At 44.5% G+C, this 20763-nt stretch overlaps 1 protein-coding gene across 1 annotated transcript in view; it reads right to left on the bottom strand.

The window, feature by feature from the left end:
- The window catches only part of SNX18 (sorting nexin 18), a 28036-nt gene extending 18875 nt beyond the window's left edge, over window positions 1-9161 (bottom strand). Inside the window, exon 1 of the mRNA XM_025389302.1 lies at window positions 7285-9161. Within this exon, the coding sequence (XP_025245087.1) occupies window positions 7285-8905 (1621 nt within the window). The 5' untranslated portion in view covers window positions 8906-9161. The remainder of the gene's footprint in view (window positions 1-7284) is intronic.
- Between the last annotated feature and the right edge of the window lie 11602 nt (window positions 9162-20763).

Here is a 20763-nt window from a genome sequence, read left to right as displayed (position 1 = left end):
CAACATACATTAAAACTTACTTCCTGTGTTTGTTTTTCATTGAGTGTCTCCACCCTGCTAGACTGCAAGCTCCACAAGGGTGGGGATCTTTGTTTTGGCCACTGATGCAACACTAGCATCTTGAATAGTGCCTAGACAATGAAGGGTACACACCTATTTGTTGAATAAAATCTAGTTTATCTTTTAGAGCGTTCTATGAATAAATCTAATGATTTTAGCTCCCCTTCCTTCACTGTCCCCTTACCTGCTAAATAACAATTTATTTAGCAGAAGAGGAAAGTCAAATTACAGTGAGAGATAAGTCATAAGAAAAGGTACAGAAATGACATATGAACTAAAACTCGTTCAAATTAAAGTTTAATCAAGCTATAAGATCAATATCAGAGGCTGGGCTCAGTGGCTCATGCCTGTAATCCCAGCACTTTGGAAGGCCAAGGTGGGTGGGTAGATTGCTTGAGGCAGGAGTTTAAGACCAGCCTGGCCAACACGGTGAAACCCCATCTCTACTAAAAAAATATAAAAGTTAGCCAAGCTTGGTGGCACATGCCTGTAATCCCAGCTACTCAGGAGGCTGAGGCAGGAGAATCTTTTGAACTCGGGAGGCGGAGGTTGCAGTGAGCCGAGATCGCATCACTGCACTCCAGCCTGGGCAACAGAGCAAGCCTCCATCTTAAAAAAACTATCATAATTTATCTCTTTGGTGGTCCTATTAATTTGGGTCAGAGAGAAGTCGCTCCAGCTGTCTACCACACTGCAGCTTCAGAATACCTGGGAACCCTCACCAGGCGGCAGCAGGCCAGGTATTAATCACTTTTACATTCCGAGTTCCTAGTGAGGTAAGCCTGCAATGCATGTTTGCTGATCTGAACTAAAACGTACATAAATGTTCTTTCACACCAATTAGTAAGGGCTTTTCAAACTCCCAGATAACAGTCACATAAACAGACAGAACACTATTAAAACCAGCCTGAAACAATGTCTAAAAGTTTCCTGGATACTTAAGACTCATCTTATTTTCTTAAAAAGTCAACTAACAAAATGGTACCTAGGAAATGATGAACCTCACTTTTACAGATGAGGAAACTGAAGCTCAGAAAGTTAAGTGATTTGCACCAGAATACAAGTGATTTGGGTTGGGGGGAGCCAGCAGGAGACAGTTAACATACACTCTTCAATGTGAACAACAACAAACCAGTTACTCCAAATAACATCGACATTTATCCCAGTTACCATTACTTCCGGTGTGCAATACAGGGCAAACTGATTAAAGTAGATATTTAATTGCTAGACTGAAGACTCCTTGAGCTTTTGTACTTTTGCCTGCAATTCGGGTGGCAATAGTTTGCCAGGGGGGATGATAAGATTACTGAAATTGTCCTTCAAAGGAGAGTGCTCTTAATTTTTTTTTTTTTTTTTTTTCCTTTTTAAGATACAAGGTCTCACTGTGTTGCCCTGGCTGGATTTGAACTCCTGGGCTCAAGTGACCCTCCTTCCTCAGCCTTTCAAGTAGCTGGGATTACAGGCATGTGCCACCATGCCTAGCTGTCATTGCCTTTTAAATTCACCTATTTTTCAAAAATAAACATTTAGTGACTAGCTACTATGAACCATAACATTTAATTATTATGCTGACCTTGTGAGGAAGTTCCCCCACTTGGCCAAAGATAACTGAGCATTACGCAGGTTAAAATAACTTGTCCAAAACTCCTCCACGCTCGCACACTGGCTCTCCAGAGCCCATGCTGGTCCCGACAGGCCAGCTCCCATGGCGATGAGGCTCTGCACCCACGGCTTTTTGGCTTGGCTGTGCCCTTCACTGGCACAGCTCTCTCAGCAGACCCAGCCTAGTCTCATCCCCTTGGTGCAACTTCTGGGGCAGACTGGCCCATCTACCAGGCTCTCAGAAACCTGGCACAAGGAACTGCCGAGGCTGACTGACCTGTCTTTATAGCTAGTCAAAGAACTCACTAAAGACCAGAGGCCTACCCAGCCCTCCTGCAGACACCGGCAGAGCGGCCAGGTTCTAGTTGGCGTTGTATAAATGTGGGATATGATACACGTCTGCCTTCCGGATATAATCTCGTCAAACAGAGCTCAGCATTACTCTGCCACTTTATAATCCTTTAGTTAATGATATGGAGCTTCAAAATTATATGGCAAATTAAATCTAACTTGATATTTAAACTTTGATTTAAAAATACATGAGGCAATACAATAATAGTTTTTTATTCAGCCCAAAGAGAAGGAACATGTTAAATAGTTTAAGGGAAGGGTTTGTAAGTGAATCACAGAACTTCTCACTTGTTTGGGTTCTGGCGTCATGCTTGGAAGTCCTAAGATGGCCAGACAGGACAACATTTCTGAACAAGGAAACCCCCTAGGCTCCCTGAGTTACTGGGAGGAGGGTGGGAATGCAGGTCCTCTGCCTCCCTTCAGTCCCACTGTGATCGGTGAGACTCTGAAGGCTATGTGGCTCAAAAAAGAAGTCTGAGAAACCCCTGACAGGGTGGTGTGAGCAGTGCCCACACCCAGTTTCATGCCCAAGACTGTCCTTGGGCAGTCACATTTATATTTTAACCAAGGAACTGAGTCATGTATTTCAAAAGCACTAAAGGTTACCTTATTTTCCCTAAGAAAACACAAACTGGGGCAAAGGGTAAGCCCCAGACCTGTTCTCTTTTTAGAGACATGAAGTCTTTTTAGAGAACATCTGGGGGTAAATGCAGCAGAGAGGAGAAATGGGTTCAACTAAAGATGGCGTGAAAACAGAAAGAATGAACAGCCTCAATTTCTAGCCCAGAGGTTTCAAAAATAAGGATGAATTTGCAATTTGCCCTGACTTCTTAGAGCTTTTTTCTGTATTCCTGGCACCACCTTTTCAGGGCTATTTTTAGCTACAGGAGAATGGGGAGCAGACAGGGAAGGTCTCAGTGTGGCCCAGCCTTACCTTGTGTGCTCTGCTGGGACTTCAGCTATCTTTAATTAATGTCTGAAGGACATGAGGCCAACTCTACTAGTAGTAAAAGGAAGCACAATGGTGAAATTCTACCCAGCAAGACTGATAGGCCCACTACTGGTATACCATTCCTGAGGTCCTGGGGCTATTTTTTATTGAAAAAAGGCTCCATCTGGGACACTTAAGAGAGCAATGAAGTAGATTCTGTATATTTAAAGAGTACAGAAAACAGGACTTCCTATTTACTTATCTAGTCCTGCCTCCCTGCTTTACACAGCCCAAACCAACAAATCAATTTAACACTATTATACACCTTTTCTCTAGAATAAAGACATTTCACTTAAAGGAACTCCCTCTAGCCATCTTTATTTAGTCCAAATTCCTAAACAAGGATGAAACCAGTATTTCTCATCATCTTTTACAGTCTTTCCTTTTTGCAATAACCCCAAGAGGTAAACCTAAAGCTTTTAAACCTCAACTTGCTGCCCCTAGGTTTAGCTTTATTAAATATTAGAGATCAATCACATCTTTGGAAACAAAACTGAATATGCCAAGAAAGTAATAATAAAATATATTCCTCAGTACTACCCCAAACTCACCAACATCAATACCATAAAGATATACTGCAGACAGGCATGATAAAGAGGGAGAAAATAAAATGCTATCACTTAAGAAAAAAAAATCAAGACCACAAGGGTTACATTTCAGTGACAAACATGTGCACACTGCCTAGTCGGGGATCGATGAGCTGCCTATGAACAAAGAACTTAAAGGACTCCTGTTAGGTCAAAGCAAAACACAAATAAAATTTCAGTAGATTCTGAATTCCCATCTAATGTACTACAGACTATAGCAAACTACCATCTTTCTTCGCTCAATTCCATTAACCTAAATAGTTCTGTTTATCTAAGACTCCATTCATCGATGGGAAAAAATCAAAATTCCAGAATTCTCTTTTGGCTGAGGGAACTGTATCGCTTTCTTCACTTTTGCAGAAAGTGAGTACACTAAAATCATTATTAAAGAATGGGTTCAGTATTTAGTACAGTCAGGAAAATGTCAGCCCACCACATTTAAGAGTATTCAAGTTTTCCACCCTCATTTTGTAGCTGGGTTCTCACCAGGATGGCCTCAGACATCTGTCCCGAAACCAGTGTGTTTTCTAAATGGGACACAAAGGCACACTGCAAAAGATGCTCACACTACTGAAATGTCACTCAGGCAGAGTGCCTGGGAAGTTCAGCAAAGAAGAGTCTAGCAGGACTTGCTTCTCCTTCCCAGTTTTTATTAATTAAGCCTACATGGGAAGGAGGAGGTGCCATGAGATGACCAGGCAAAAATCAAGCTATCAGGAAAGTACATTAAAAGATAATAATTTGCTGGAGAAGCTTACGATGGGGTTGATAGTTAAACTGCAGCCAGCAGTTTAACACAGCATTGCCCAATAGAACTTTCAGCACTGATGGAAAAGTTCTATCATCTCTGTTGACCAATATTCAGTTCCTTAGTCACATTAGCCATATTTCAAGTGTGTAACAGTTGGAGTGGGGGAGGTGATGGAATTGAGGTGCTCTTTACAATCACAAGTCCTGAATACGCTCAAAAAGCTTTTATCCTGGCTTATGATATTCGTCTCATCTATACTCCTAAAAATGGCCTACACTAGCATCCTTGATAAACACTGGCTATAAGCAAATGCTTTTAACCTTATGTGCTGCACACTGTCACTTTAAATGGTAGTACTTTCTAAAGATGTGTCATCTAGGGACACAGGCTCGCTGTACATTACACACCAAGATTACAGCAGAAACAAACTATACTGAATATCAACTGCTGTTCTTTTCAAAGTTCCTAGAGATTATGTTTAGTGCTCTTGAATCTGTTTAAGCCATATAAAATGATACTGGTTTTAATGAAGGAAGTTTTTCAAACCCCAAGTGACAGGAGACAAATCCAGTTCTATAATTAAAAAAAGATAAACTAGGCTGGACATGGTGGTTCACGCTTATAATCCCAGCACTTTGGGAGGCTGAGCTGGGAGGATTGCTTGAGCCCAAGAGTTAGAGACAAGCCTGGGCAACATAGCAAGACACTTGTCTCTACAAAATAAATAAATAAATAAGTAAATAAACTACGTATTTTTTGTTTTTTTTGTTTTGGACACAGGGTCTTGCTCTGTTACCCAAGCTGGAGGACAATGGTTCAATTATGGCTCACTGCAACCTCAAATAAACTCCTATCCTCAAGCAATCCTCCAGTCTCAGCCTCCCTAGTAGCTAGGACTATAGGTATGAGCCACCATGCCACGCTAACTTCCTTATTTTTTGTAGACATGGGAATCTCCCTATGTTGCCCAGGCTGGTCTCAAACTCCTGGCGTTAAAGCAATCCTCCTGCCTCGACCTCCCAAAATGCTGGGATTACAGGCGTGATCCTGGCCATAACCAGATGGTTTAATAGACTAAGTAGACCACTGCTATAAACTCAAAATAGATATTAGAACACACACCATACTTTTTCTAATACATAATTTCAAAAGCAGACCACTTGACAAAAGCTTGAGTGCATGGTGTGATTGACAGTGAATGAACTGATGCCAACCTAAAGTAGACAGACACCGGCGGCCCAGCACACATGTCCAAGTGTCTGTACTTGGTTCCATCCTTTCAACTATTTACCGGTAATTTGCACAAACTCACAGAAATGTGTAAAAGGGCAGCCAGCATAGGTCCAGAATGATGTAACACAATGGAATTTGAACGCTAAGTCCGTCCATTAAGGCTCACAAAGGGAGTTCCACCAACACCAGTCAAAAAAGTCAAAGATTCATAATAATTTATATTTTTTAAAAAAGGCATAGGGAATGTAAATACAGGTTTAATATAGGCCAACAGCAATGTGATTGCACAAAAACCGAATTCAATATTAGACTGCATTTACAAATTGCAAATTGCCAAGAAAGTTACCGCTCTCTACTAAAATTAGTACTGATGTCCAGGGTACTCCCTTTCAGCAGCGGCAACAAGACTGAAAGCGTTTGATCATTCTCCCAGCAGGCCCCTTTCCCCATAAGAGTCAGAAGACCAGTCACACATTTGGAAGGGGAAGGAGAGAAGCAGAGAGGAAGGAAGCGAGACTGCTGTCTCCAAATGTCTGAAGGCGGTCCCAGGGAACAGAAAGACAATCAAGGGACGCAAACTTCAGTTCAATGCAAGAAAAGACATGCTAGAGATTAGGATTGCTCATAAACGGACTGGCCCACAAGAAAGGCAGTGAGCATTTCATCAGTAAAGGCCAGACCTGCTCAGGAAACAGGGACAGTAGGCTTCCCTGCTGCCTAGCCGCCCCTACACTGGACTTTCACAGGCAAGACTGCCTCACTAACTCCCACACCTCCCCATTCTCTCAATCAAGGCATTATATCAGAATGCACATTAGTGAGAAATGTTAAGACAAGGACTACTGCTATATATATATTTTTTTAATTTGCAAATTCCAGTGCTTTAGCAAAGGTCAGAGACACTAACAACTATTAATAACTCATGAACTCTGACAGTTGGACAGCTAACTTACAGGGATACCAGTAACGCCGCTCTCAGATCCAATCCTCAGATTATATTCACTCTACGTCGTTTCCCTATACAATTTTCCTAAACAACGTTCTCAATTTCAGTACATTAATGATTCCAAACTCAAAATGAGTACGCTTTTCCTAAAATTAGGGTTTTTACTTCACTTCACAAAGTAAATTAGGGTTTTTACTTTACTTCGCGAAGGTTGCAGGCAAGAATTCTTTGCAGGAAGTTCTTAAGCTCAGAGAATTAATCTTAATTCCTCTACCGAAGCAGAGATTGAGAGGTGTGGAAGGGTGAAAGCAGATTTCTCTTTGTTTACAGACATCCGTTCTTCTCCACTATTTCCTCACATTTTGAAACCGATCACTAAGTGACAGTGCAGTGTTCAAAGAGATGCCCAACATGGTTTGGGTCCCCTTCTAATTCTACCCTCGTCTGAAGATTACAGATCTGAGCAGCTCATTACTCAACTATTCAAACTCTAAAACTATAGCACTCTTATCAAAGGTACTCTTTGAACCTTCGAGAAAGAGTACTCACTCCCTACTGGGAGATACTCGAGGAGGAAGCTGCCTGTCGAGCAATCCACCTTACACTCGGTAAAAGAGCCAGGCGTCCACGTCTCTGCTCGCTTCCCCACCGGTAGAATATGAGTCTACCAGTACTACTACCCACAGTAGTACTGCTGTCGAAGTCACCCCTTTCAGCCTGCACAATACACTCCATTATACCTGATCTAAGGGCCAGGCTTTACCTTTCTGAACGTGGATGATGTCCGGGAAGTTGGCCAGATGCCCCTGATACAGTGCTAATAGGTCCATGACGGGATCCAGGTCCTGCCTGGGCTGCTCCGCGAAGAGCTCGCCAATGGCGTCATAGGCATCTCCGGTGAAGGCGATGGCCTGGTTCAGGCCCACCGAGAAGGCCTGCTGGTCCAGCTCAAAGGCCTGGCTGAGGCCGCGGAAGGACTGGCCCACCTTCTGATACTCCTTTTTGAAGCCAGTCACCTGCTTGCGCGCGAACTCGTTGGCCGTGTGGTTGAGCTGCAGCGCGCTGTCGTCCATCTTCTTGGTGAAGCACTTGAAGCCGTCGATCTTGCTCTCCACCTCCTGCAGGTCAAGGGCAGCGGCGGGGGGTGTGCTGAGGGTCAGGAAGAAGTTGGCACCCACCATCTCGTCCTTCTCGGCCTTCCTCTTGCCCTGCTTCCAGGCTTTCTCGTCGGTGCTGCTGGGGCACGTCAGGAAGTGCTGGAAGACGTCGCACTGCGCCAGCACCGGGTGGCTGGCCATGTGGTTCATCCACCAGATCAGGCCCTTCCTTCGCTTAGAGATGAAGTCCTCCTCGAAGCGGCCGGTGGCCTGCTTCTCGGGCAGGTGGGGCACGGAGATGACCGGGAACTTCTCCGCCAGGCGAGCATACAGCCAGTCGAAGTGCTTGTAGCGCCGATGCACCGGCACCTGCGTGTGCGTGGGCACCAGCTTGTAGGAGATGTAGCTCTTCATGCCCTTGAACTTGGTCTGTTTGGTGGGGTCGTCGATGGTGCACTGGAACGGGTAGGGGTTCTCCTGCCACTCGGGGCCGTAGGGCCCCAGCACCACGCACAGCTTGTCCCCGTCCTTCACGAAGCCTGACGCCTCCCCCAGCACGAAGGCCTCCCCGCCGGACTTGACGAAGGTGGAGAAGCGGTTGAGGTTGCGGCTCACTGTGGCCGAGCTCTTGGCCCCCGATGGGTGGTGCTGCGGAGGCGCCGAGCCGCTGCGGGAGCCCAGAGACAGGTCGGAGCGCGTGGACAGGCGGTAGCGGCCGGCTGCGCCCACACCCGCCGAGGACGAGCCGTCGAGGTCCGGGTATGCTCCGCTGCCCAGAGCGCCCGGCTCGTCAGCCACCGTGGAGCTGTCGTCCCACTCGTCGTCCCAGTCATCATCGCTGCCCTGGCTGGCCTGGTAGCCGCCGTAGAGCTGCTGAGGCGACGGCTGCAGGGCGCCCCCACCGTACGGGAAGCCCGCGCCGGGCGGCTGGAAGGTGCTCGGAGGCGGCGCCTGCTGTGGCTGCAGCAGCGGCTGGAAGGTGTCGGGCGGCGGCTTGAAGGAGGCGGGCGGCGCGGCGGGCAGGGGCTCGAAGCCCCCGGGGGGCACATTGGCGTAGCGTGCCGGGGCGCTCGGGCCGCCGTCTCCCGCCAGGCTGGGCTCTGGGGCGCGGATCACCTGCACGTAGGAGGCTGGGAAGAGGCCGCGGTCGCCGCGGCTGTTGACCCCTTCGAGCCAGCCCTCGATGTCCTGCTCGCTGCACAGGCTCAGCACCTCGTGCTCCCGCAGCGAGATCTCGCCCGGGTTCTCAGACCTGAAGTCGTACAGCGCCCGGGCGCGCAACGCCATGGTCCCGGCGCCCTGACTAGCGGTCCCGACTCCCGGCGTCCCGAGCCGAGGCCCACCTAAGGAGCCCGCGGTGCAGCTCGACCCTGACGCGCGGACTGGAGCCCCCAAAGCGGCGAACCCACGCTGCCCGGACCCGCCGGTCGCGCCCTCCGCTCGCGGTGCCTCCACTTCGCAGTGCCGACTGCCTCGCTGCGCCGCCGCAGCCGCCACCGGTCGGGGGCGGGGCCGGCGGCCTCCCACGTCTCCAGCAACGCTAATCCACGGCCGAGAGCCCATTGCCAGGCGAGAGCAAGCGATGGCCGAGCCGCCGAGCCCACCGCCCGCCTCGGCTTTGCGGCGGCCACTGCCCCCTCGTGGCTGGTGCTGCGAAGCCGGGCGCCGTAGTGAGTGCGGCTGAAGGCGGTTTCTATTCCGAAATGAATTATCTGAGATTTTTTTAGTCTTTTAAGTTAAACATTCTCTAGAAAGTAAGTTAGTATTTGCATGCATGATAAACGTTTCCACTCTGAGCGCTCAGTGAATGCTCCTAGAATGGCTTAACCCACGCATGTAATATTTTGCAATGCGAATAAGTGATTGCACTAAGAAAACAGGACGCCTCTGCGGAGGGGCTGTTCGCCTATGGAGCAGGCTCCCTTCCCTCTTCTGCTCAAGGAGAGATTGACAAGAACAAAGTAAGAGCCAGGGAAGGTGCTGTGATTGACAAAATTAGAAGCAAAGAGGGAGAGTTTCCAGTACAATAAATGTGCACACATTTATTACATGCATGTGTTGACTCTCCTCCCAAAGATATATGTAGTGCAGTGAATGAGAGCTCAAACTTCGGAGCCAGGCTTCTAAATTTCAATCTGTGTTCTGACACTAACTAGCTGTATGACCTGGAGCAAGTCACTTATATCGTTCCTACCTCCAGGGGTTGTTGTGGGGATTTCATCATAAAGTAATCCCTGTTTTACAGATGAGGAAAGTGAAACAATATCTGGCAGGGTAAGCAGATTTGAAGGGTTTGCTGCTGCTTTTGCTGTTGTTACTGTTATTTGGGGGAAGCAAAATCCCTGGCCTCTTTCACAAAGGGAATAGGGGTACTAAACTCACAATTGCAGGGTACATGCACGAGGAAGCGTCCCAATGCTCACATTGCCACTCCTAGTATGAGGTCAGTGACCATCCATCCGTTGTCTCCATGTCTCACTATATTTATATTATTTTTAAGATAAATAGAACAAAAATGACTTCCTGAAATAATCAGTTCCAATCTATCGTTGCCTTGTTTCCTATCTTCTTTTCCTTCAGTGTATAATTTGCCCAAAGCTTTTTCTTCTCATAATCCCCTCTTATTAATTCTAGCCTAATTATTCCTTTGAAGACACTTCTAATTGGGGTTCCGCATTCATGTGTCATTAATTTCAGCCTGTCCTCTGACCCTTTTCAAGGAAATCTGGGAAACGGGCCAGAAGAGTGTACAATTATTCTAAGGGCTGTGGTATTGTAAGCATCTTGCACAAAACCACCAACCCACTACACCAGAATCACTCCCACAGTGTTTATCCTAATGCAAAACCTTAATTCAATTCAGTAAGCATATTCTAAATTACATTTTTAGCTGAAAATTCTGGGTTTTGACTGTTCTCACAGTAAGCAACAGGGGTCATTGAATTTCAATGCCAACATTTCATGTGGTCAGAAACATGAAGTCCACATTAACTAAACCTCTAGAATACAACTCATTTTACTTCTGAAAAGCTAACCTAGAATATGTAAGATAAATAGTTTCACCCCTTCTATTGGTTTAGTAGTTTCTTTTTAGAATAAAGTACAGTAACTTTGGGCTTATTTCAGGTGTGAAAATTCCAGGAGTTTAAGGTGATGGTTTTTTACAGACTGGTTGAGCTACTGTGTAGAAATGGTGGTTGAGGAATTATTGGGTGTCCGAGGTTGTTTGTAGCACTGAGGCATGGGCATCTGCAGGTGCTTAGTTTGTAGGAGTCCAGTGGGAGGCCTCTGTGCTTGCCACACATTGGGCTTCCAGAAGGATGCGGACAGGCTGTCATGATGTTTGAGCCTATGGCCACTAGTGGCAGGAAAACCCCTACCTCTAGAGGGTCTTAGATATGTAGAAAATTGTGCTGAAGTATTAACAACCTATAACCGTTCACTCAGGGAAATAGATACAGTAACACATTTTGTAAAGATTTCTCTAGAAAATGGAGCATATTATTCACAGTTTAGTTTACAAAATCATTATAACCACCCATAATGCTTCTGTAAAGTTTTTAGGGGACACTAAATGACCCCAAACAATTGCATTTTCTTACTTCCTCCCTTGGCCTGAGAGGCCTTAGATGGCCTGGCCCTTGGCTATCTTTCCAACGCTTTTTTCACTGAAAGAAGCCACAGTGGTTGCTTTGCTATTTCTGAGACAGGCCAAGCACGTTTCTCACTGAAGATTTTGCCTTTGCTGTTCTCTCTCCCTAGAGCCCTCTTCCCCGGGAGATCCACCATACCACATTATCGCTTCACTTGATCAGAACCATGGGGGCTTTCCATCCCTCCTTTCTTCTCCTGCCTTGGAGATCCCGGAAGACAGAGGGAGCCTAGGTCCCTGAGTCACCGACCCCAATCACACTTTGTGAGAGAAAAATCCTTTGTCCGACTAAGCCACTGAAATTGCAGGGTTTGCTGAGGCAGCTGTGTTAATTATCCTAATCTCCCTCCCTCCCTCCCATCCCCTGTCCATCCCACAGTCTCACTGTTCTTTGTAGCACCTATGACCTAAGATAAACACGTCAATACATTAACTGCCTCCCCCATTACAACGCAAACCTTTCAAGGGCAATGAGTTTTTCTGAGCACTGAGGATAAAGCAATGAACAAAACAGACGTCGTAGGCAACCAGTTAATATTTGTTACATGAATGAAAGAATGTCCACTTATGTCCTCCCTAGATGAAGTCAGCTCTCTCCAGTAGCTCTTACTGTGTCTGGGTCAGCTTGCCTGGTCCCCTCTGCCACCCAGCTGTAATTAAATGTTTCTAAGGCAGCTACATAACACTTCTCTTTAAATCAACAATGTTAAAGGTAACGCAACCACCCAGAACACCACTGCAAATTTTCAGATTGCTAAAAATTTCACCATTGCAGAGTGGGTCATTATTATTAACACTAGATTTATATTTTACTTGAAAACACTCATGTAATGCATCAAGCATTACACAAATATGTACACATGATTTTAGATGCACTTACACCTTTCCTGTGTTATTTCCTGCTGTATTTTCACACCAACTCATCCATGCATGGAGCAGATATTGCCATACCCACTATCACAGATCAGGACAGCCAACTGCAGAGAGGATCGTCTGGTGAGGTCAGGTGGCTGGGGAGGGAACCAGCAGCTGCTCAGCTGTCCTGAGAACTTCCGTTCACTGGGTCACAGGTCTGCACTCTGCTGGCGCCTCAAAACTACTACTATTATTAAACAGCATCCAGGCCCAGCGCAGTGGCTCATACCTACCTATATATGTTTTACATATAACATATAAATTTATATATTATTTATAAACATATATACATATTTATATATAATATATAAAATTATATAATATATAAAAATTATATATAATATATAAATTATATATATTACATATATTATATATTATATAATATATGTAATATAAATTTATATTATGTAAGTTTATATATTATACATAAAAATTTATATATAAATTTATATATAAATAAAAATTATGTATACATTTTATACATATGTGTATATATACACACATATGCACACATGTATATATGTAATATTGTTTTATACAGTTATATATTTTATATATTATAAATAAAATAAAATGAAGAGCATCAGCCACTTAATAGAAGGTTTGTAGCTGCGGTTTAATAGAAAGCCTGGCTCACGCCTGCAATCCCAGCACTTTGGGAGGCCAAGGCGGGTGAATCACTTGAGGTCACGAGTTTAAGAACAGCCTGGCCAACATGGCAAAATGCTGGCTCCACTAAAAATACAAGTGTGCACACCTGTAGTCCCAAGGCATGAGGATTGCTTGAACACAGGAGGTGGAGGTTACAGTGAGCCAAGATCATGCCACTGCACTCCAGCCTGGGCAACAGAACAAGACTCTGTCTCAAAAAATAAATAAATAAATAAATTTTAAAAAATTAAAAATTAAAAAATTAAAAATAAAAAAATTAGCCAGGCATAGTGGTGAACACCTATAATCCCAGCTACTTGAGAGGTTGAGGCATGAGGATTGCTTGAACCCCAGAGTCAGAGGTTGCAGTGAGCTGAGATCATGCCACTGCACTCCAGCCTCAAAAAAAAAAAAAAAAGAAAGAAAGAAAGCCTGAATTAAAAAACAGTGCTGTGTCTGAAAGGAAGGCTATTTACTGTATCTGTTTACTTGGTTTCATCTGGAGTTTAAACTCCATGAAGGCAGGAGGTTTGGTTTGCTTTGTTCACTACTGCATACTAAATTAAATAATTGTCAAATGAATGAATGAAACATTTCCAAACCTTAATTTCTTAGCAAATGTGGGAATACAAATAATCTACTTCATTGGGTCATATCAGGACTTAATGAAGTAATAAGTTTGTATGGTATTTTACAGTGCTCAAGATGAAAAGTAATTTTAATATAATTAAAAATATAGTCCAATTATTAAAATCAGATTCCCAACTTACGCAATTGATTCTTGCAGTGAATACTTAGCATGGATAAATTTTCGTATTTGGATTTTATGATGTTAGCTGCTTCTACAGTGGTATTTACAGCTGAGAATGTACAAGTACCTAGAAAATTATTCACCTCTATTGAATAAATCTTCCGTTGTTTATAATTACTGGACCTCCTTCATACATAGCTCATTTCTGCTTGAAAATCAAATCAAAGACCTGATTCAATATTTATTACCTGACACTTCCCTTAATAAATTTTCCTCTTTTCTCCCATGTGTATTTCATTAAATTAACTCAGCTTTTGATTGATGAGTGTGTTCTTATAGATATGTTTCCCCATTTGCTCTGTAACTGTCCCATTTTGTTTTGTTTTGTTTTTTGGAGACAGGGTCTTACTTTGTAGCCCAAGTCGGGAGCTCACTGTAGCCTCGACCTCCCAGGCTTAAGCAGTCCTCCTACCTCAGCCTCCCCAGTAGCTGGGACTATAGGCACACGCCACCATGCCCAGCTAATTTTTGTATTTTTTGTAGAGACAGGGTTTCCACCTGGTGCCCAGGCTGGTCTCTAACTCCTGGTCTCAAGCAATCCACCTGTCTTGGCCTTCCAAAGTGTTAGGATTACAGGCATGAGCCACTGCATCGGGCTAACATTTTTATAGTTTACAAATCAACATTCCTCAACGTTTTGTACCAGAAACCACAAATTGTCAAACCAAGACCAGAATCTAGCCTAATGTTTAATGTGACCAATATTTAAAATGTAGGAGATTTTTTCTCATTCTAAAATATTGATTCTGACATCTTTTAATCAGTTAATTGCAGGAAAAATTACAATTAACTGATGAAAATAATGATCAAAATTTTTTTTAAAAACCGTCAAAAAAGAATCCAGGCCAGGGTCGGGTGCGGTGGCTCATGCCTGTAATATCAGCACTTTGGGAGGCTGATGCGGGCGGATCACGAAGTCAGGAGATTGAGACCATCCTGGCTAACACGGTGAAACCCCGTGTGTACTAAAAATACAAAAATTAGCCGGGCATGGCGGCAGGCTCCTGTAGTCCCAGCTACTCGGGAGGCCGAGGCAGGAGAATGGCGTGAACCCAGGAGGCGGAGCTTGCAGTGAGCCGAGATTGCGCCACTGCACTCCAGCCTGGGCGACAGAGCCAGACTCCGTCTCAAAAAAAAAAAAAAAAAAAAAAAAAAAATCCAGGCCAGGCACAGTGGCTCATGCCTGTAATCCCAGCACTTTGGGAGGCTGAGGTGCAGATCACTTGAGGTCAGGAGTTCAAGACCAGCCTGGCCAACACAGTGAAACCCCGTCTCCACTAAAAATACAAAAATTAGCCAAGTGTGGTGGCACACACCTGTAACCCCAGTTACACCTGGGAGGTCAAGGCTGCAGTAAGCCATGTTTGTGCCACTGCACTTTCCTGGACAACAGAGCAACACCCTGACTCAAAACAAAACAAAACAAAGCAAACAGAAGCCATTAATTCAAATGCCCTCATTGGATATAACGACCAAACTCTGATTTTTTATCTTGCCCAAATTCCTACCTAAGAGGTCTGGGGAGTCATGCCCTACAAATCATAAATTCTAATCAGATGGGTTTTATTTAACTCTATATATCATGACATGCTTTTCAAACAGACTCTGGCATCATAACATTTTGAGACAAGGAAGAAAATCAAAATATTTTACCCCAAAACATATTTCTTTGCCATATTTTGAAATGGTCCTACAAAGCTGTTCTTTGTGGGGGAAAGTTTGAATCTGTAAAGACTCTCTTAACATAGCTAGATCTTTTTCATTCCAGACCCTCCCAATCCTGAAGAGACTAAGATCTGAATAGGAAACATTTGTTATCTGTCATCTCTTAGGGCAGCCGCTATAACATTTCGAAAGAACTTTGGTCTCCACAGTCTTTATCTTAATCTGAACATTCCCTTTCTATCAATCCCAGGTCTTTAGCCAAACTCAATCAATTGTCAATCAGGAAATGTTTAAATTCACCTATAGCCTGGAAGCCTCGGCTTTGAGTTGTCCCGCCTTTCTGGAACAAACCAATGTATTTCTTAAACGTGTGTGATTGATGTCTCGTGCCTCTCTAAAATGTATAAAACCAAGCTGCGCCCCAACCACTTTGGACACATGTTTTCAGGCCCTCCTGAGGGCTTTGTCATGGGCCATGGTCACTCATATTTGGCGCAAAATAAATCTCTTCAAATGTGTTACAGAATTCGACTCTTTCATCAACAGGTAACTAACATGTGGGCCTGGTGGAGGAGTAGGGAGTGGTAGAGAGGTGGGGGCCTTTGGTGAACTGAGGAGCACTTGCCCATCTAAAGGGGACACTTGGACTGAACCCCTGCCCCTATGGTTTTATGCAGGAATGTGGACCTTGTGTTGTCATATAGCTTGATTTTCCTAAGAAGCCAGAAATTCTGATTTGTGTATTAAAAAGCAGTAATTTTAAAAACATTATGTGCACCAGCCAACATGTATCTAATGGCGAGATTTGCCCTCCTGACCTCCAGCATGCCACAGCTGTTTTTGAAAGACCAAGTTATTTCTTACCTGTCTTAATCATGATTGTAGAAAAAAATACCTGATATCTCGGAGGTGATGCTGTATGGCATGCACTATAACTCTCTTGGAGATTACCTTTTCTTTATTATTGAGACAGAGTCTCACTCTGTCACCCAAGCTAGAGTGCACTGGTGCCATCTCAGCTTACTGCAACCTCTGCCTCCTGGGTTCAAACAATTCTCATGCCTCAGCCTCCCAAGCAGCTGGGACTCCAGGTACATGCCACCATGCTCAGCTAATTTTTGTATTTTTAGTAGAGATGAGTTTTCACCATGTTGGCCAGGCTGGTCTTGAGCTCCTAACCTAAAGTGACCTGCCCACCTCAGCCTCCCAAAGTGCTGGGATTATAGGAGTGAGCCACTGCACCCCGCCTCTCTTGGATGTTTCAAAATATATTTTAGGAGTTCAGGCCATAGGCGTGGCAAATACTTGGATAGATTTTCCCCAGAGCAGCTTTGGACAAACCCCTCCTTTAGAGAAAATCTCTGCTCTCTAACATGAATTCAAATGTTCCTTTTCATAACAGGAAAAGATGGGTTCCTTGTGCTTGAACATTTTCCCCATCTCATTATATGTAAATTAGCCAAACTAAGAGAACATTTTTATAAAAATTAGAGGAGCGGTGGAGAAATGGATCAGATGATCTTTCAATGGCATAGATAGCACTGATGTCAACAAATTTCACATAAAGATCTACATATCGCGGTGGCTCAAGCCTGTAATCCCAGCACTTTGGGAGGCCAAGATGGGCAGATCATGAGGTCAGGAGATTGGGTCCATCCTGGCTAACACGGTGAAACCCCGTCTCTACTAAAAAAAAAATACAAAAAACTAGCCGGGCGAGGTGGCGGGCGCCTGTAGTCCCAGCTACTCTGGAGGCTGAGGCAGGAGAATGGCGTGAACTCGGGAGGCGGAGCTTGCAGTGAGCTGAGATCCGGCCACTGCACTCCAGCCTGGGCGACAGAGCAAGACTCCCTCTCAAAACAAACAAACAAGATCTAGATATGCACCAGGCATCATTGTCACAATTTTCCAAACCAACTCAAAAATATACCTAGAGAAGGCCAGGTACAGTAGCTCATGCTTGTAATCCCAGCACTTTGGAAGGCTGAGGCAGGTGGATCACCTGAGGTTAGGAATTCGAGACCAGCCTGGGCACCATGGTGAAACCCCGTCTCTACAAAAAATACAAAAATTAGCTGGGTATGGTGGTAGGCACCTATAATCCCAGCTACTAGGGAGGCTGAGGCAGGAGAATCACTTGAACCTGGGAGGCAGAAGTTGCAGTGAGCAAAGATTACACCTGGGCAATAGAGCAAGAATGTGTCTCAAAAATAATAATAATAAAGTACACACACACACACACACACACACATACCTAGAGAACAATTATGCAGGGTATCACTCCCACCCCCAGAGATGCTGCTTTCATATCAAATAAATAAAAAAGATTAAAATTCAGTACTATCATATAGAATATGAGGGACATTAAAAAAATTTAATTAAAATTCAGGAAATGAAACATTTTAAGTGAACATGGGCAGTTTCCTTTTTAAAGAAATCTTTTTAAAGATTTTATTGGCTGGGTATGGTGGCTCATGCCTGTAATCCTAGCACTTTGGGAGGCCGAGGCAGGTGGGTCACCTGAGGTCAGGAGTTTGAGATCAGCCTGGCCAACGTGGTGAAAACCCATCTCTACTAAAAATACAAAAATTAGCTGGGCATGGTGGTGCATGCCTGTAGTTCCAGCTATTAGGGAGGCTGAAGCAGGAGAATCACTTGAACCCAGGAGGCAGAAGTTGGAGCTTTTTCCAAAAACAAACTCCCTTCTTGCCTGGGGACCAGACTGCCTTTGTAGTACTAACAAACTAGCCACAAGAGTTGCAACTTCCCCAATTACTCTTGCAGAGAACATCACTATTGTTGAGCTGAAGATTGGCCTTTTGAGATGTATTTTCAGGTTTTTGCGTTTCTGATGACTGTTCAGACCCACCAACCTGTCCTGTGGCTCCACCCACAAACAGACTCAGGGCACATTTTCCAAACCCCTATGATTGCACTCACCAAACCAATCAGCAGCACCCATTCCCTAGCCCCCCCCCAACAAATTATCCTTAAAAAAACCCTAGCCTCTGAATTTTCAGAGACAGATTTGAATAACAAAACTTCAGTATCAGCTGGCTCTGCATGAATTAAACTCTCTATTGTAATTCCCCTCTCTTGATAAATTGACTCTATCTGGGCAGTGGGCAAAATGAACTTGTTGGGCAGTTACACTTTCACCCCTACAGAGGTGATACCTCAAAATATGACTCTGCAAAATATCTCAAGTACTGATCTTAGGCCTTACAATAGTGATGTTATCTCCAGGAACAACTTGAAGAGGATCAGAATCTTGCAGCCTCCAGCTGCATGACTCCTAAACCATAATTTCATATCTTTTGGCTAATTTGTTAGTCCTACAAAGGCAGTCTAGTTCCCAGTCAAGAAGGCGGTCTGTTTTGGGAAAGGGCTGTTATTGTCTTTGTTTTAAACTATAAACTAAGTTCCTCCCAAAGTTAGTTCGGCCTACACCCAGGAATGAACAAGGACGGCTTGGAAGTTAGAAGCAAGATGGAGTTAGTTAGGTCAGATCTTTTTTACTGTCTCAGTTATGATTTTGCGATGATAGTTTCAGTACGACAAGATGACCAGGAAAAGCACCATAAACAAAGATAAGTTTTGCTATGCAGATTTAAGTCAATGCCTTCTCCATTGATTAAGAGTCTAGCGATCTAGTGTCCTTCTCTTCCTGGTATAGCCAGGGAGACACTGTCACAAATGGAGATTTCTTTGATTGATGTAAATTTATCTCACACAGGATAACTTTTCAGAGCCTCTCCTGTGTCTACAATTTCTCAAAATAACAGCTCAAAATAATCCTTATGCTAGAGTCATATTTTAGTCTGGCATATTCTGGTCTCCTAAAGTCATATTTTGGGTTGACTTGTCCTGGACCCCATTAATAGAGTGTTCTCATTTTTTATAGCAACATAATATCCAATTATGTGGACATACTGAGGGAGCACAGGGAATTTCACCCCAAAATATGGCTCACTGCAGCCCGAACTCCAGGGCCCAAGCAGTTCTCCTGTTAGAGCAGGCAGATACCTAGACATGAGCAGGAGGGGGAGCCTGGAGAAAGGGAGGTCTGGAAAATCTCACACCTCAGAGACCACTGGAAACCTGCATGCTAGATATGAGCAGAAAGGAGGGAAAATACCTATGTACGAAGAAATACCTCAGAACAACTCTTAAGATGCCAAGTGATCACTAACTCTGCAGTTAATCTGTCAGAATGGAACTAGCCACATGCTGATAAGGAGGGAAAGAGGGCAAAGGGGGTGGCCGGGTGCAGTGGCTCACGCCTGTAATCCCAGAACTTTGGGAGGCTGAGGTGGGGTGGATGGATCACCTGAGTTCAGGAGTTCAAGACCAGCCTGGCCAACATGGTGAAACCCCGTCTCTACTAAAAATACAAAAATTAGTTAGGTGTGGTGGTGGGTATCTGTAATCCCAGCTACTTGGGAGGTTGAGGTGGGACAATGACTTGAGCCTGGGGGGCAGAGGTTGCAGTGAGCCAAGATTGCACCACTGCACTCCAGCCTGGACAATTGAGTAAGACTCTGTCTCAAAAAAAAAAAAAAAAAAAAAAGAGGGCAAAGGGGAAATTTCTAAGACTCTGAGAGATACACAGGGGCAATACATACACATATAACTGCTATATGACCTTCCTAGAGTGGCAGTAATAAGCAACGCTGCCATTAGGTAGGATTGTACCCAACACCAGTCCTTGCATGTGCCTTAACTACCAGTAAAGGAGAATCCCACAAACCTAGAGCAGGAACCAAGCAGGAAAAAAGCAGGGACTTAATGCAGAAGGGGGAAGCTAGATAAAGATAAAGGTGGAGACTTGAGACTGAGGCAGAAACTTAAAGAAACAGTCCCAACATAATAAAAATCTCAACGCAGAACCCTAGGGGCTGCTGGCTCATTCTCTTTCCAGCAACCCACTCTGACCTGTCTTTCAGAGCATACTATCTCTTTAAACAGACTGCTGCTACTACCACTCCCAGCAGGGTCAGCCCACTCCTCTCTTGGAGCATATTCTTACTTCCTTAATATATCTTTGCTTACTTTACAAATTAGTCTCTTGGCCAAATTTCTTCTCCTAAGAAGACTAAGAACAGAGGACTCCACATATCTTGGTCACACTCCCACCTCAGCCTCCCAACTGGCTTGGACTACATGCATGCACCACCATGCCTGGCTAATTAAAATAAAAATTGTGGCTGGGTATGGTGGCTCATGCCTGTAATCCCAGCACTTTGGAAGGCCGAGGCAGGTGGATCACTTGAGGTCGGGAGTTCGAGACCAGCCTGGTCAACATGGTGAAACATCATCCCTACTACTAAAAATACAAAAATTAGCTGGGCATGGTGACGCACACCTGTAATCCCAGCTACTTGGGAGGCTGAAGCAGAAGAATCGCTTGAACCCAGGAGGTGGAGGTTGCAGTAAGTTGAGATCTCACCA

Source organism: Theropithecus gelada, chromosome 6, assembly GCF_003255815.1.
Source record: "Theropithecus gelada isolate Dixy chromosome 6, Tgel_1.0, whole genome shotgun sequence".
Lineage (NCBI taxonomy): Eukaryota > Metazoa > Chordata > Mammalia > Primates > Cercopithecidae > Theropithecus > Theropithecus gelada.
This window is presented reverse-complemented; position numbering and strand designations above follow the sequence as displayed.